Here is an 18,053-nt window from a genome sequence, read left to right on the forward strand (position 1 = left end):
CATAAGACATCGAGCGTAAGACAGCGGGCGTAAGACAGCAGGCGTAAGAGAGCGTGTGGATTACCGCCACAGCCCGGCTGCTGTCGAGAGTCGCGCGGCTGACCTTTACCGCTCCGCTAATCACCGCAGCTCTCAGGAAGCGCACAGCTGCAGAAGTGAGATTCCACAGGATCATTTATAACTTAATACTGTGTTACAAAAGCACTCCCTCTCTCCCCCTCTCCTCCTGCCTGGCTCCGTCTCTCCCTCCCAGCGTAATCTTACCTAAACCTCCAACACCAACTTAATCAATTTTAATTAAGACATTTTAACAGAGGCATCCCAAGGGCCAGTGCCTCTGACCTTAAAATATTTACCTTCGCTGCCTTGCAGGAGAGAGAGCGTTTCACAAAGCTCCATTAACCGTTATTAGCATGCTGCTACGCACACAGAGTCCTTTCCAAAAATGATGAAAATCATGCTGCTCATTACTAAACGCCTAATGCACAGCCACAATCAACGGATGACTTCATCATGTGTGCCTCGAGCTCCCTTTTTTGAACATGTGCACATTCCAGCTCAGGGAGCTAATGCGGTCGGCACCGACACCCCCCAGACAGCGTGACAGAGGAGGTGAAGTAGAGCTCAGACAGACAGAGGACACGGCTGTGCTTTAATGCAGAAGGCATGGGGGAGAGAGACTGCGCCCCAGGCACGGCCCAGATGTGACATCATGGGCGACATCATTAATGAGAGTATAAATCAGCAGGGTGGTGGGAGGTCCCAGGGCTGTGACTCCCTGAAGCAGGATCAGGAGCAGGTTCAGGAGCAGGTTCTGGATCAGGAGCAGGAGCAGGGCTGAGAGAGGAGAGGAGCCATTGTTCGCCTGCCTCAGAGCTGTGCATGGGCCCTGGACACAGAACACACACACACACGCACATGCACACACACATGCACACACACACACATATGCATAAACATATGTGCCCACAGAAATATGCACACACGCACGCACAGACAACACACACACAGAAATATGCACACACACATGCACACACACGCACAGACAACACACACACAGAAATATGCACACACACATGCACACACACGCACAGACAACACACACACAGAAATATGCACACACACATGCACACACACGCACAGACAACACACACACAGAAATATGCACACACACATGCACACACACGCACAGACAACACACACACAGAAATATGCACACACACATGCACACACATGCACAGACAACACACACACAGAAATATGCACACACACATGCACACACACGCACAGACAACACACACACACACACAGAAAGATGCACACACATGCACACACAGGCACATACAACACACACACGTGCATAAATGCACACACAGAAATATGCACACACACATGCACAAGCATAAATGCACACACAGAAATATACACACACACACACACACACACCTACAAACGCGTACACACACACACACACATCCACACACACACACACTGCTCTGATTGGGCTCTCATTGGTCCCTGCTCCTGGGTCCCCGGTCCGTTGGGAAGCAGTTCGCTCGTGTGCATTCGTGCGTGTGCGGCACTCAAAGCCCCAGAGGCCCAGCTGACCCATCCAAAGCAGCTGTGTACCCATGCTCTCCCCGAGGCTGGGGGTTATGTGGGGGGAGAGCGCACCCCAGGGACCCCCCATATGGCCCACCACCCCCCAGTGTTACACGTCCTCTCTCCAGGGGTCAAGGACAGGCACCCGGAGCGGTGACATCATGCATAAGAAAAACGCATGATGTCATGGCAGGCGGGCACGCTATTCCCATGACTTATTCCCAGGGAAAGAACAGCAGATGAAATCTAATTATTATTATCTTCGTGGCATACAATTTAAAAAACTGAACACCACGGAGGGCCTGCCCTGCTGAGCCTTCTTCGTCAACCACGGAGCGAGTGCTCATCCTCGCCCGCAAAACGACACCACACCCGCCTACATGAGCAGATGGGTAAGCCATTTTACAGCCGCAGCAAGGCAAACAAAGGACTATTAGCAGTCAAAACCTCCTTAACCTGCTCTTGAGAAAACCTTTAAAGTTTAAAGTAATTAGCCTTGTCAGTCACTGGGAGGAAAGCGAGTTCTGTCAGTCACCGTATACACTTTGTACACTTTGTACATTGTTCAAAAGCTAAAATGAAGGAAGGCTTTCAAAAAAAAAAGAACTGGTTTGAGAACTAGTGTTAATCTACAAAAATGAGGAAGCTAAGACTGTCTTGACACCCAAAGACCTGCAGAAACAGCCTCATCAGTCTTTCTCACAATTCTGCCTGGAAAGAAGTTCAAGATTATTTGCAATACATATTTCCACAGGGCAAGAGTCTAAAACTAATTACTAAAGTGAGTACTTTTTTTGCTGCCTCCTCATAAATTATGCTTCATTTCTAATCCTGCTCGTCAGCATATCCGTTTTTCCGCAGAGGAGTCCTTATAAACACGGGAAAAAGTCAAACTTCTCTTCCTTTCTTCTCTGTCTCCAGCAGCCAAATACATTCCAAACTGGGTCAGTGGTATAACTATGGCAACAGCAGCCAATACGGCATTACTGTATATTTATCTCAATTCCTCATGTGTGCACAGGAGAGTCGCTCACCACCTGCGATGGTTCTGACACCTTCAGTCCACACCCACAGGCCAGAGCAGGTGTGCGTCTGTCACACAGACAGACTCCAGCGCCCTAATCTGGCACCTTGGCACAGTGATGGATTGGCGTGCCAAGCGGAGGCTGTAAATCATCACCTTCTGGTTTACAGAATAGAACATGGAGCGTGGCGGCAGGAAGTAGCCTGGGGCTCGGCCGCTCTCCGGCAGGTGAAAGCAGGAAGTGGGAGTTGCCTGAGGCGCATCTCCCTCTCAGAATGTGCTCCCTCGTGTGCATACCCAGAATGCATTGTACCAACCATATGGGCAGGGGCCAGCATACTACTATTGCTAACCCTAGTAAATCTGGGCCCTGGCCTCTTTTGGCGGGGGGCGGGGGGCGGGGGGTGGGGGGCGGAGGATGCATCTGTCCAAGAGGCTCATAGCTGATAATATGGTGCTATGACTCATCCTGTGCTCCAGAGGGAGCTAAACTGTGGGTTTCAGGGCTGCACAGTAAGGAACAGGACACTGTCCTCCACTACAGGCTGTTCTCTGTTTCAGGAATCAGGAGTTCTCCCCACTGAAGCCCAAAGCCACCCTGCTGCCACCATGCCCTTCGGCCAAACCTTCTGCTTTTCATTGGCAAACCTTTGTAGACGAACTTCAGCTAGTCTGTATGAACTAAATGATGTGAAATGACATGTGGAGAAAATGAAACTCATTGACTTTAACCCCCATTCATGCAACGATGGAGATTGCCTATAATTTGTCTAAAATATCACATGGTTGGGTGGCTGTGTTGGCAGACCGATTGAGCAGCCATTGTTATTTTCTGTGTTTGGTGCCACAAACGTTGTCTCTTCCATGTTTCCCCTGACTATCACAACCACAGAATCTGACCCTGGTGTGGAGGGTCACAGAGCATGCGGTTCGAAGCCGCAAACGGTATACACACTGTCGCATGCGACGGCATGTTCAGCTGTGGTTCAGCTGTGGTTCAGCTGCGGTTGGGATGGCCTTCTTATCAAGTATACTCCCATCTTAAATGGGGTAAACTGGTTGATGTGTAATGTGTGTATTCTCTTTCTCCTTGTGTTTCACGTTGTTGCTAGGAGAGATAGTGTAACCAAGATATTTCTGGCATTTCTGGGTGGGGGGGGGGCCTAGCTCTGTTACCCTCCTATACCGTGACGACGGTGATGTCATGCCCTTGCTGCCACTACCATGTAGACCGAGGATTGAGAGAAGCACCCCTGCGGGCTGCTGCGGATGGTAATCTGCAGTTAAAAAGCCTCCATTTTGTCTCCTCTTTTGTTTTGTTGCCGTTTCCTGAATGGAGCAATCAGGCCACACTCAGCAGAGCTCAAAATTCATGAATAAAATAGAACTCTAGTGTTATTCCAGCAGCCCTGCAGCTATAGCCCTCTATAGATGTGTACAGCTATAGAGATGTAACGCAAGTCCTCTTTTGTTAAAACAGCACAATAGCAATGTTTCTATATAAATGATTGCACAAAGATCTGAGTCACAAGCACACCTCCCCCTCCACTGTGGTCACTTATTCATCTCAAATTTCGATCGCATTTGTCAGCCTTGGCCATGCCTACGTAGCTTCTCGTAGCTTCTCGATCTCCGGCCACACCCAGGTACGTCCGGCCAAGCGGTGCATAACCAGGCTGAAAAGTGGCAGAGTGACTCTGCACAGCGGCGAGGTGCGAGTTAAACGTTTTTTATCGCCACAAGCGCTTCTCACGCACAGAGATAACGCGCGTCACTCACTCATTCACCTGCCATTGCGCACATCCGTCAGGAACGGACCGCTGATGCGTGTTCATCGTTCAGAGCCGTCACGGCGGATTCCTGACCGCACTCTAGAATGTAAACACAACCGCTGACTCTCGAAGTGGATCTGCTGCGCATAATCATTGGTGGTGTATCGATACACTGGATCACCCTGCTGAAAGGAAGGTCACGCTCTGTTTTAAAACAACTGGTAGCTGGTTGACCAGTTCAATCCAGCTCCCTGCCCAACATGGTTTGACCTGTTCCAGCTATATTTTGAAACAGCCGGTAGCTGGTAATTTCAAGCTGGATTTCACAGCTTTTGCAACCTCAGTCTGGTTGTATGTGTATGTTGCAACATGATTGTGTTAGCTGGACCGTGTATATTGGTCATTGTTTACTATATCAGAATATTTTAGATTGTATCATAACAAAATTTGTGGTATTGCCAAATATCAAACTGTTGCCTCAGGAATTGAAATCTTATTCTATAATGGCCTCATAAGCCTGAGGTTTATACACCTAACAATCATGGTTTTCTGGCCATGACCCTGCATTTCATCAGAATGGCAGAGTTTGTAAATCATTTCACATGCCTGTGTGCTGAGAATGAAAACTGTTCCACGGGCTGGGGAATCTTTTCACTGGGGATCCGCCATGACAGATGTTCTGCAGGGACAGGAGGACATTACACAATGACCTCGCAAGCCCCTCCCCCTCTCAGACCTCGGAATCTGATGACCTCACCTCAGCATGACTGCAGCGCCCATTCCAGCAGTACACAGCTGACCCTGTCCTGTTACAATCCCACCCTCCTGTAGAGGGCACACACACACACACACACACACACACTCACACACACAGGCACAAGCACACACACACAATCACACGCAGACACACACACACACACTCACACACAGGCGTAAGCACACACACACAATCACACACAGGCACACACACACAATCACACATACACACACACAGGCACAAGCACACACACAAACAGACACACACACACAGGCACAAGCACACACACACACACACACACACACACACACAATCACACACACACGCACACAGGCACAAGCACACACACACAATCACACAGACACAGACACACACACACACACACACACACAAGCACAGACACACATGCACAATTATGCACACACACCACACATTCTCACAGGCATGCACACACAGACACACACACACCTACCCCCCACTCCCCGTTTTCACTGTTTGCAATACCATTACACAAAGCCGTTTCTTCAAACAAGCAGTAATCCTCAGTCCAGCACTACGTCATGCCCCAGGCCAGGCCAGGGCTGCTCCGGTCCTCTCTCACACACTCCACAGAGAACAAGGCCACGACCAACAAATGCACAAAACAAAGGGCCAGACCCCCTCTCCGCCCGCCCCCCCCCCTCTCTCTCCCTCTTTGAGGTTCAACAGCCCGGTTACATCACCCCGCGTCCCGCGCGCTGCGCTCCCCCGAAACGAGACGCGTGCCCGGGCGCCTCACGCAGGTCTGCTGGAGGGGACGGCTCATCTGTGCAGCATGTGGCCCGCTAAAGCAGGGCAGCAGCACGGAACACGCGTGATGTCATGCCTCTGTCTAAACTCTTCATGCTGATTACGTAATCCTTTTTTATGCAGTGCATAGGGTTCTTGTTCATAGACAACAGCTGCAACTGACTTAGGAATAGATTATTTTTATTTTATTTCTTCTTTTTTTTTCCAAGTGGCAAACCGTTTCTGTTTTATATAAATATCAGAGTTGCATTTTTTCGATTTGAAATGGGAGCCGAAACCCTTTAAAAAACGTGGCCGTTGCCAACAAAGCTGCTTACATGAAAGCCGGTGGGCTCTTCTGACCCTCCTGGTCACAAGTCTCGCACCCACGTGCTCTTTATCAAATCTTTACAGCACCAGAGCCATTGAGAGATGATGTAATAGATGCCACCTGCTGGTTGGGAATGCACATAGCATGTACCTTCTCAATCATCTCTCCATTTCTGGCACTGTGTTAAAGGGCTTCTTCACAAGCCTGTGATGATTACTGCTACAGCACTGAAGAAAAAGCATAACCTAGCAATCACCCGTGAGCATGGATCCAGGAGAAACAAAGACGGGAGTAAGATACTCATAACTCCCAACTTCTCCAAGTCTCCAAATACATTAACTCACAAATTAACTCATTTTGGTGAATTCAAACCTCGGTCAAGACTCATTCTCACAGGGTATCACACTTGGACTCTCTACAGAGTTAATATTAAAATACTGTGACATCCCAATATAGTCCAGGGAGTCTTCCGCAATGGCCCTACTGTCTCCGCAGAGCGAAGACTACAGACTACTAGAGGGAGAGGGAGAGAGAGAGGGAGAGGGAGAGAGGGCGAGGGCGGGGGCAAGGGCGGGGGTGAGAGGGGGAGAGGGGGAGAGGGCGAGGGCGGCAGGCCTACCTGTGAGGAGGGACACCTGGGCGAAGCTGCCCTCCAGCTTGCCCAGCAGGATGGAGAGGAAGCTGTCTTTGGACAGGAGACTGGCGTCCTTTGTGCTCTGGTCGTACACCACCACTTCCTGCTTCCTGCACAGATTCACCTGGACACACAAACAGGGGTCAAATGTCAGAGGTCACAGATATACTGCCTATGTGAGGATCAAGGTTGTAAATGAAGTAGTGGATAATAAACATTGCTCACTACAAGCACATGACAGGGTTTGAGCATTATCCTTGTCTATGCTAGCAGCTAACCAGTAGGGGGAGACAAACAGCCTTATCCCCTCAAAGGTAGGGTGACTTAATAAATCAACTCACACTATTATGAATTTTGAATTGAAGGGGAACACAAGAAGAAACATGCAGATGAGAACAGTAATGCTGCACATATAGAGTGCAGCTCTGTCTTCTAAATGTTCCCTTCTTCTTAAGAACGTACTTGAATGATAAAAATGCACTCAGATGAGTAGCAAAACAAGGTAACTGCAGCTGAAAATGTATCATCTGCTATAAAGAGTCCAGGAGAGAATACATTTTGCTCAGCTCTGAAGTATCACTGACATTATCCAGAGATGACAGCAAACACATGATGACAGCATCTCCTAAACTAATATCTGATTGGAGGGCTATAACAGGGCTGTTGCACATACACACAAGCACAACATCAATGCTAAAATTGTATATTCATCCTTTTCCATTTTAGAGCTTGACAAAATCAATCAACTTCAATCCTACCAATACCAAGAGAGAGCAGGGAATCATATTCACACAAACTGGACCTAAACCAAGCATTATCTCAATGTGTATGCCTGTATGCGCATGCAGACAGATGCACTTAACCATGTGCAGCTGTTCCTGTGTTCACTTTTGAAATGAGAAAAGAAGAGTGAGATTAAAAAGAGGAGAGGAAAGGTGGAATTGTCAGAGACTGTCTTCCCCGTTGAACTAGGTGAAACTATTTCAATAATATGCTCCACTCATGTCTTGTCATGAACTTTATTTTAATGTGACACAAATTACATGGCAACCCAAATCACACAAACACGATTATGCACCAAAACACAAGTCTCACAAAACAACCAAGCACCGCACCAAAAACAAACATAGAAAAGTCTCAAAAACCATGCAAAATGCGAATGACACACCTTAACATAATTCACACAGACACACCCAGCAACACGCTGCAATCATGACCAGAAGCACAGGTATTTCTTCTAACCGGTGCACCACTGTTTCGCTTCAGCTTAAATTACTCAGGGACAGAGGTAAGTGTGTTTCCACTAGCAGCAGCAGCAGGGAAATCAGGACCTCCCAGCCATGGCTACCAATTAAGCCCATGGTCTGCTTTGCATGATGGAGCTCCACGCCGTCCCACTCACTGGTGTATACTGACCCAGCTCCCGTCGTGCTAATCGCTGCATTAGCAGCAGCGTTTGTTTCCGAGCGGGTGACATCATCCCAGACCTGTCCAATTATCTGAGAGCAGACCGTGTGCAGGAAACTGGAGACGCGGTCGGCTGTGCACCGGCTCGCACTGGGAGATGCAAGTCAAAAGCCACATACTGAGTTTAGAAGTGTGAAGACTTCACAGCCTTTCTGATGCCTGCTTTCATGTTTACGAAATATAGTAAAAACAGGCTCTATGTACAACCACCCCATAGGATACTCTGGAAATCTAAAATATCACATATCCATCTCATCTGCTTGTATTTGTGTGTGTGTGTGTGTGTGTGCATATGTCAGTATGTGTCTGTCTGTAATGCGTTTGCTCTGTGTGTGCGTTTGTGTACTTGTGTGTGCGTTTGCACGTGTGTGCGTTTCATCTGTGTGTGTGTGTGTGTGTGTGTGTGTATGTATGTGTGAGTGTGTGTATGTGTGTGTGCGAGTGTGTGTGTGTGTGCATTCAAGTCAGCCATCTTATCCCACATGCTGGCAGGGAGCCAGGGGTGATGTCATGGCTGAGCCGACCTGGAGGTTAGAGGAAGGTGTGAGATTACAGTGTCCCTGCTAGCAGGTACGCTGCGGGGCTTTCACTCAGCTGCTAAACTGGGCTGACCATTTGCCCAGAGCCGGATAAGTCGTGAAGAGCGTCGACAGCGCTTTCTACAGACATCTGATCTGTAAACCTGCTGAGAGCCCTGTCCATCACACCCAGTCTGACACCTGCCTTCAATGTTTACTTTTCACACCCAAACTCCACCCCCCTGCACGGCGAGCGGCTATCGGACGCTCTGCCCATAACTGAGGCACTGAGGCGAGCACTCAACCCCAAGGTGTGCCAGGTGCCACAACACACCCCAGACCAAGAGTAACACAGGCCAAGGCCACGTTAGCATCTTAGCCAAAGAGCTAAAAAAGCAGTGTGGTGCTCTATGAAGGCATAGGATATTATGATAGATAACTGGGGCCAGTTACCTAGTTATTCTCAGCCCTCTCGGTTCTGTACTGTTTACGGTTTCTTCGGAATAAATAAACTGTGTAGTGTAAAGCATGGATTTGTAAACATAGAAAGCCATACACAGCAACTAAACACCTCGCTTCACTAGTTCCACAGTAAACCATGCTCTTTCGCTCAAAGAAAAAAATCCCCTGCATAAAATAGCTCAGTTGCAGATCTATTTATGTTGCTAAGGGTAATATATCACTGTTTTGCTTTGTCAACTAAATTAGGTAGCAATACAAAAATGCCGACTAGCTATCGGCATTTTGTTTGAAGATGTGGTCGTGTTGCATGTGTTTCAAACATTTTTCAGGGCTATTTTCTTTCTCTTGTTGCTATATAATTTGTAAACAGTGTTGTTGATTGGTTGCTAGTCTACTGTTCAACCCCGTTTGGTTGCCTGAAGCATTATGCATTAATGGTTTAGCAAAGATCTCTGTCACTCAAGGGACAGGGTTGCTTACCCTTGCCAAGCCAAAACCAAAGATCCCAACAAATACAGGGGCCTTGCACAGGGACTCCAGACACAGCGCCCCGCCATCGATCCTGAGGAGACACAGGGCCTGCAAGGGGAGGTTTGCTAACCGTGTAATTAAACCCAAAAATTAAATTAATGTATGTTTCCACTTACCCAGATTACTATCTATTCATTGGTAGATTAAGTCATTCTTGAACGAAACACAAATTAAGCTCAGTGGACTTTTCATGAGTAACTGCGGCATTATATTTGGAAATGATCAAAAAGAGATTGAACTCCTGCATACTGTTAATCGAGTAATAAGCAAATAATTATTCCGAGGTCAGGTGTGCAAACCTTATTCCCTTTTTAAAAGTTTTTAAATGGAAATATAGGGCCACAAAAATGCATTGAGTTCCATTGAATCAGGGAGAAAACTGATTCAAATCTCAGCAAAACTATCTGGATGGATACATAGTACCAGTAAGTGGAAATATTATTTAATTTCATTTTTGGCTGAACTGCCCTTTTACAGGCTTTAAGTGATCAATTAAGTGTTGAGTAAGAACAACTGCTCTCCAAAGCCAGGGTTTTGTACACTTGTGCCACTGTCTGCACAACCAGAGAACAAAGGCGTGTGCCCGCCCAGTTACAGAGCAGAGGGCTGGGGCTTCAACGCACTGGCATGAGTGGGCAGGGCCAGGGTGAGGGGTCAAATGTCCAGGGGGTCAGCGGCCAGAAGCCAAGCTGGGCATTTCTCCCTCCACATTCACAGTGCAGTGCCAGTCTAGGCAGACTAAGGCAGCGTCTGTTCATCCTGGAGACGACTCAAACTCCCACTGTTACACAACTACAGCCGTAGCCTTTCCAGCAGAACCGCTCTAAAATTAGCGGCCAGAGCTGACTCCTGGGACGCCCCACACCGCCCACCACTCCATTCCTGAACAGACACTGCACAAGAGAAAACACTGCAGAAATACGGTCTGCTGCTGCAACTGTGGAGGCTTTTAACCAAGCTCATCGTGTCTGTGTGTATGTACTGTATGTATCTATGTGTGTATGTACACTCCCGTTTGGGGTCACCTTGCAGACTCAGAGCTTTTATCTCTATGGGAATTTGGAGATGGGACTAAATTCAACTGTAAATTATACTGATACAGTATGGAACACACTGTTGGCTAAATGGCTTTAAGTCATCAAGGGACCAAGGTATCGAATGAGCCTCAGACCAGTGTGCTGCTGTCAGATGTGAAGTAGAGACTACAAGAATTGTTACTCCCAAGTATATTTTTTATTTGTCAGGAGCAACAATCCTGGTAGTATCTACTGCATACAGCATCAGCATAATTTACAGCTGAATCTAGTCCCACCCCCCAATTCCCATTGAGATCCATTCAAATGCAAGAAGTTTTAGTATCACTCGTAGGACAACCTGAAAATAAGATATCAAGTCTCTGATGATTGATGAGTCACATACATCAGGAAGTTATGGCACGCAAATAATATGCAACTAAATAAAAAACAGGACTTTCTCAAAAGTCAAAATGGGGGAATACATATAAAGCATGCTGTAATTACTACATGGTGAAACAAAAATACCATGTATGAACCACATACAAATTGTTTGATTAAAAACATAGAAAATAAAAGGTGACCCCAAACTTTTGAACGGTAGAGTCTGTATGTATATATGTATGCACCTATCTATGTAAAATGAAAAAGTTAAATAAAAATGAGTATTTCTTAAAAATGAAACAAGAAATATCTCAATGGGATGGTCTGGGGCAGATTGAGCAACAATTAGTCAATGAATATTTTATGAAGGAAATATTCATACGCAAGGACAAAGGAGACAGCGGGAAACACAATCCCTCTGCCTCTCCTCTGCAGCTCAGGCTGAGAGCACCTTTAAGTCCTGGGTCCCCTGTGTGGCCCTCCATGGTCTGTCCTGAGGCCCATATGAGGTTATGTAGGCACGGTGTCTGGGTTTGTTTTCCTAGCCATCTGTCTGGATCCTCCCCGCATGTTTTTTTTGCCTAAATGCTCTACAGCCCATCAGCAGCACAAGGTGAGCTGTACAGTTTTGTTCTGAACTGGAATCCTATTGGCTGAATCCTCACTCAGGTGTTAAGGCAGTGATGAAAAAGCTGTGACAATTATTATTACCTCTCGCTGTCTCTGGTTGTGATTTAATTAATTCATGTACACATTGAGAAGAAAATACTCCTGTCTACTTACCTGCATTTTTTATTTCATGGAACATACACACCTCACTCTTAGTTAGGAATAGTGCAAGGAGAAGTATGACATGAGAAAGTATGGAACTCACAATCACAGATATTGATGCTTCCAAAACAATTAAACATGTTATTCTGTGACACCTTTCAATTCAAGCAGATCTTCAAAAGATCGGGTATTACATTACAGGCATTTGGCAAACTTACAGTTGATTAGACTAAGCAGGAGACAATCCTCCCCTGGAGCAATGCAGGGTTAAGGGCCTTGCTCAAGGGCCCAACGGCTGTGCGGATCTTATTGTGGCTACACCAGGATTAGAACCACCAACCTTGCGTGTCCCAATCATTTACCTTAACCACTACGCTACAAGTCATTGGTTGTTTCCTCGATCACACGATTGTTTACACACAAGCTTCACTCCCCTGCCAGTTTTTTCCCACTTTTATCGTTATTGCTGTTACTGCCAACATGGACACAGATAAAAGATCTGCGTTTGATTAAAGCAGTAACAGCAACGCTCTCACACGTCAGTTCAGTTCCCGAAAAATGGACGCTTAAACGCTCATGGCAAATCTGGCAAAGGCCAGGCTGCTCTGTCAATTAACACGGTGACGCAAGTAAATTCAAAGCACAGACTGAGCCGGTGGAGATGATATAATGGCAGACAATGGGCTGATTGTACGGAGCGGAGAGTGCTGCGCTCTGAGGGGATGGTGTAAGATAGAAGCACAGCTGAGAGAAGCCAGGCTCAGCCAACGAACTAACAGGAAACACTGAGCTCATCTCAGCGCACAAACAAGCCACCGGGTCACGTGATATGATGTAAGGGCTGACATCATATTTGGGAGACGTGCATACGGCCAGAAACAAGAGGTGTGGTTGGTCCCCTTGAGGCCAGCTCCCAGATACTGCAGACGGAGAGAAGGGTACGCAAAGTTTGGGATCGCAAACAGGCTTTTGTTGTGCGCATGGGTGTCTTCTGTTTAGTAAAGCAGCAAATGGATGAAAATAACAAAAGTTCAGAAAAGTGATAGTACCTCCTGCGGTCATAGTCTCACCCTGTTGCGGGGGACAGCTCTAGGAGGGTCTTTCACGACAGCCCGGTGTCTGAAACAGAAGACCATGCTCTCTCTGGTACAGTTCATGTGACCTGAGTCCAGATTATGTAGATCTCCATCAAATTGAGGAAACAGAATCTTCTTATCACACGGATGGGATGAAACTTTAGTCACGGAACACAATAACAGCATACCCCTAAAAACTTCTTAAAGCTCTATAACACTGCTCAAACACTATAATCAGTCCCGGGCTGGAAGATTTTAATTATGAAGCCTTGCTGAGCACCTGTCTTCTCATCAGTGCTCATTGTTCACTGATTCACGGAAGTAATCCTTGAACCGTGCACTCACACTGAAATCATCAAAGAGCCGGTCACTGCTTTGAATTGCATTACCGTGCCCTGAACTTTGCAATTGTTCGCAATGACGTAAGCAGTGCCGGTGAACTGAGTAACTCTCAAGACAGCCTCTATGAACTACTCCACTTCAAAGTCACTGAGAACCTTGTAAGCTTTTAGGCAAGGAAGAGACTGTATCAAGTTACGTATGAGGGCTATTGCTATTGTTTCTCAGTGAATGCCATTCAGCACAGACAGTGAGACTCTTCAAAGTGATTCCAAATTGCAAACATATGACAAAAGATCCTGTTTCAACTCCCATTTCTCTAATCTCCATGTGAATTCATGCAGAACTCTACATGAGCTGCGCCTGACCCTATGCCTGAAATACTGTCCATCAATGTCAAATTATTCATCAAGAATTTGCATCAATGTAGATTCATTAGTTGGACAGTCGGCTGTGGAGGGAAGGAGAGATGTTGCCATGTTAGCTGTGAATTAGACAGGCATCATGTTTCTGGGTTATGAGTTAGCATTGTCCCACACTTTCACCCCCAAGGGACAAAGCTTGAAGGGACTGCAGCTCTGTACCTAATGCACACACTGCTCAACATGCACAGGCTGTGCTAACACAGACAATGGCCCAACAGCACACCTCTTCAAACAGCACCTCTCCCCATCCCTCCCTACCTCCCTGTGAACCTTAATTGTTGTCTCTGTGACTTGTGTATCAGTATTTTAGTTGGCTAGGTAAGCAGTGTTTGGATAGTTAACTTTGGTGACTTTTGCTCTGTTTGTTTGTTTGTTCAAAAAAAAAAAAAAAAAAAAAAAAAAAAAAAATGGCCCTTGTCCTTATCTTTCTTGTACAGGTAGCAGTTGAAATTGTACTTACCTCTAGGGTCTTTCAGCGAACTTATCCCTGGTTATGGGTATGCACTTTGTTGTACGTCGCTCTGGATAAGAGCGTCTGCCAAATGCCAATAATGTAATGTAATGTAATGTAACAGACAATGAACCAGACATGAACCACAGCCTGTTTCTTTGAGCCAATTGTCTTATATATTATGATATTTATAGATCATAATATTTACATATTTACTTACATATTTATATCCATTGATAGCATTGCGAGATTCAATAAGAAAGCTCAGTAAGGCAATTTTATGATAATTTGAAATGTCCGTTTTTTAAGATAATGCATGTGAATTGTTTTCTGTGCGAGTCATCTTTGTGTTGTAGGCAATTCAAATTCTGGAACATCAAAAAAGTGAATGCGAGTGGAAAAAAAGAAGGCTAGTATTACTGCGGTAAGGCTGTCCTCTGTAAAAAGTGCATTCCGAATGACCTCATCCACAACAAGCTGTCAATGGCAGGCGAAGCTAGAATTAAAAAGCTACATTTTCCATACCCATTGTGGCAATGTCGCTATAATCATAATGTGATCGGGGTGCTGTCTTGCACAATAACAGGTTAGTCATGTTAGTGATTGTTGGCCTTTTAAAGTTTTATTTGTATCACTGATTACTTTCTGCCTGTGCAAGGGCACGCTATATACTTATTGCATAATTATTGTGCTTATTATGGCACAAATAGTAAGCCTATTTTTATCAGAATGCAAGTTACTTTGTGTAAAATGCTGATTTTTTAATATTTAATATTCTGCAAAATTGCAATATTACATTGGCTAGCACAACCACTGTATGCCCACCACAGCCAGGATATCAGGCTGAGCCAGGACTAATGCTAGCCTCTGATCCTTCCCAGACCCTCTTTCACCACACCAGTCCATCAGCTGTGACCAGCTCATTCAGACCGCAGGCAGCCGGGATTAACACAGGCTGGAAAACTATTCCTCCCACATGCAGCAGAGAGACAACATCAGTGTACTGAGGGGAATGGAGTCCGGTCCGGCATAATGCTACAGATGAAATCTGCAGTTGGGCTGTGATTCTACAACAGAACAGCATGCCCATGTTTCACGGTTTAATGCACTTTAGGTCATGCATTGCACCGGCCTGCCTGAGGCTGGTGTGATCTGAAATGGACCAAGTGCAGTGCCTTGGGGGACACCATTACCTCTCAATGAGTACAGAAGGATCACCCATGTATGGCTAATTCCTGCACTGCACTGAAGGATGGATATAATCTTTTACTTCCATTACCGGATGATGTTCCACCCACCATTTCTGCCCTGTAGCTTGGTGGGCTGAGTATGAGTGTCTGTGTATGTGTGGAGGGGGCACCAGCACCCACACGAAGGGGTTGATGTCATACTTAACCAATACACAAAGAGAGTGATGTCATGCCAAACCAATCAGAAAGAACTCCCCTCCAGTGCTATCAAAAACTCTCAGCTCACCTAAGAAAGCAATGATGAGTGCAGAGTGATGTTTCAGCTTTTAGTCTACACCCTGAGCGTAGAACAGCAAATAAAAATTAAAGACTGTCGCCACCTGTTCTCACCTCCCATGGTAAAGTGAGACATCTGTACCTTCTAAATATAGAAAGAGAAAGAGAGAGAGTGATAGAGAGAGAAAGAATGGCTACCTATCTATTTAAAGAGGGGACCTGCCAGAAGCAATTAAGTTAAACTGACTGTACTGTAATTCAGGGTGTAAGGAGACATGGGGCTGCCAGAAGCCGCTATGAACTCCAGGTCAACACGAAAGTGCCTAAAAATGGAGCCTGTTTTCAGCTCCTGTGGCGCAGAAAGGCACTCCTACCTCTCCTGTTAATCTGCAGTTAGAGCTGGAAAATAAGAAACCTAATCCAAAAAGGACAGTCACATTGAATTATGGGATACACTTGCATGCGAGGTCAGGAGTGAAATTTAACACCAGGACACACTAACAGCACGCATCGCGAGAATACCAATCACAGTGTGGGCTGCACCAAAAGACCAAAAAGAACTATTTTGCAAAATTACCACAACGTTCCGCTGCATTGCTGCAACATTTCTGTGGCACTGAACTATCCCCACAACAGCGCTCAGCTGTACGCTCACCCACTATGTGAAATATGACGGCCTGAGCCAGTTTTTTCCAGGATTTCCAACACACACACCCTTCAGTTTCACAAGGTGCTTTTTGACACTGCATGGGAGATCACATGCTGGCGAATGGAAAAAAAAAAGATATCTTATTCAACATACAGATCTCACAAACCCGAAGGATCCGGTTTCAGGGTCGCTGATAAACAGTGGACCCTGAACGGCCTTCCTCATATAGCACTGGGAGGATCAAGTGTGGAGACAAGCCAAGGGTGTGAAGCGCCAGGAGATTACTGAACACGAAGGCTCAGGGCCTGTGAGAGGCTAAAGCATAACAGATAAGAGTAGGGAAATTCCACCGTCTGCTCTACTTATGCCGCACGTCATCCTGGCGTATATCGCCTGTTACGGCCATGCGTACTTTCTAGGAAAATACCTATATTTCACAAGTCCGGGGGAACGAGCTTACAACAGCGCTTCCAACCCTGCTTAGGGAGTTCTACCATCCCGTTGGCTTTCATTTCAGCCCTAATTTGGCATACCTGATTCTACTAATTGGCAGCTCAACAAGATCCCTGACTGCAGAACGAGGTGTTAGGGTTAGGGTTGGAGTGAAGATGTTCAGGACGGTTGATCTCCAGGTTCTGGAGCTGCAGGGTTTAGAACGCAAGGGACACGACTCACAAACACCCCATCCCCTGATGTAACAGCGTGTGTTATTCTGACTGCGCTCCTCGTTCCGTTACTTTAAAAGCAAGTTTTCTTTTATGTTACATTCCATGTAATTTTGGCTTATGCTTTTATCCAAAGTGACTTACAGTTGACTAGACTAAGCAGGAGACAATCCTTCCCCGGAGCAATGCAGGGTCAAGGGCCTTGCTCTAGGGCCCAACGGCTGTGCGGATCTTATTGTGGCTACACCGGGGCCACCGACATTGCGGGTCCCAGTCATGCACCTTAACCACTACGCGACAGGCCGGCCCTGTTAGTGGCGGTGGCCCTACCTTAGCCTTGCTGTTGGGCTGCAGGAGCTCGGTGACGGACACCTTGTCCTGCTGCAGCCTCCTCTTCACCAGCTTGGAGCAGCAGACGTTGACGGAGCTGAGCACGTGCAGGGCGTTGTACTCGGAGAAGGTGCGGCTGTCGATGACCAGCGCGCGACCCGCCCCTCGCTGAAGCAGCGCGGCCAATCGCTGCGCGTCCATCACCTTGCGCCGGCCCTTCTCCTTCTCCCCAGCCATGGGCGCCGTGGAGGGTGGGGCTACACGGGGGTCACGTGGAGGGGGCGGAGATCGGGACACGGATCACAGACGTGGGACCAACGAAGATCTGGCACTCGGGGCATCCATGGGTCCCTGAGGTACACAGAGAGGGACAAGGAGCTTTGGAATAAAGGGGTCTCCATGCACAGGGACACCCCTATTAAAATGAGGTAAACAGAGGTTTAACAAATATTTTTCCATTTTTTTTCAGAAATTGGAATGACCAGTGTGCCATTGAGAGCCAAGAGTATGAAGGTTTTCTTTCCAACCAATCGCTACACCTGCTGATTTGATCCCTCCTGTCTGGTTGAAAATGTGTTAATTAGTGAAATTATCAGTGATCATTCTTCCTGTCTCTCT

At 46.7% G+C, this 18,053-nt stretch overlaps 1 protein-coding gene across 2 annotated transcripts in view; it reads right to left on the minus strand.

Moving 5' to 3' along the window:
• The window catches only part of LOC133131233 (dual specificity protein phosphatase 8-like), a 53,112-nt gene that overhangs the window by 29,458 nt on the left and 5,601 nt on the right, over positions 1-18,053 (minus strand). Inside the window, exons 2-3 of one of the 2 annotated variants that reach the window (XM_061246486.1) lie at positions 17,436-17,786; positions 6,874-7,012 (exon numbers count right to left, since the gene is read on the minus strand). In XM_061246486.1, the coding sequence (XP_061102470.1) occupies positions 6,874-7,012; positions 17,436-17,672 (376 nt within the window). In that variant the 5' untranslated portion in view covers positions 17,673-17,786. Of the gene's footprint in view, positions 1-4,413; positions 4,431-6,873; positions 7,013-17,435; positions 17,787-18,053 lie in introns of those variants that run through there. The other variant, XM_061246489.1, reaches the window with a different exon arrangement.

The sequence above is a fragment of the Conger conger genome, chromosome 6, assembly GCF_963514075.1.
Source record: "Conger conger chromosome 6, fConCon1.1, whole genome shotgun sequence".
NCBI classification, from domain to species: Eukaryota; Metazoa; Chordata; class Actinopteri; order Anguilliformes; family Congridae; genus Conger; species Conger conger.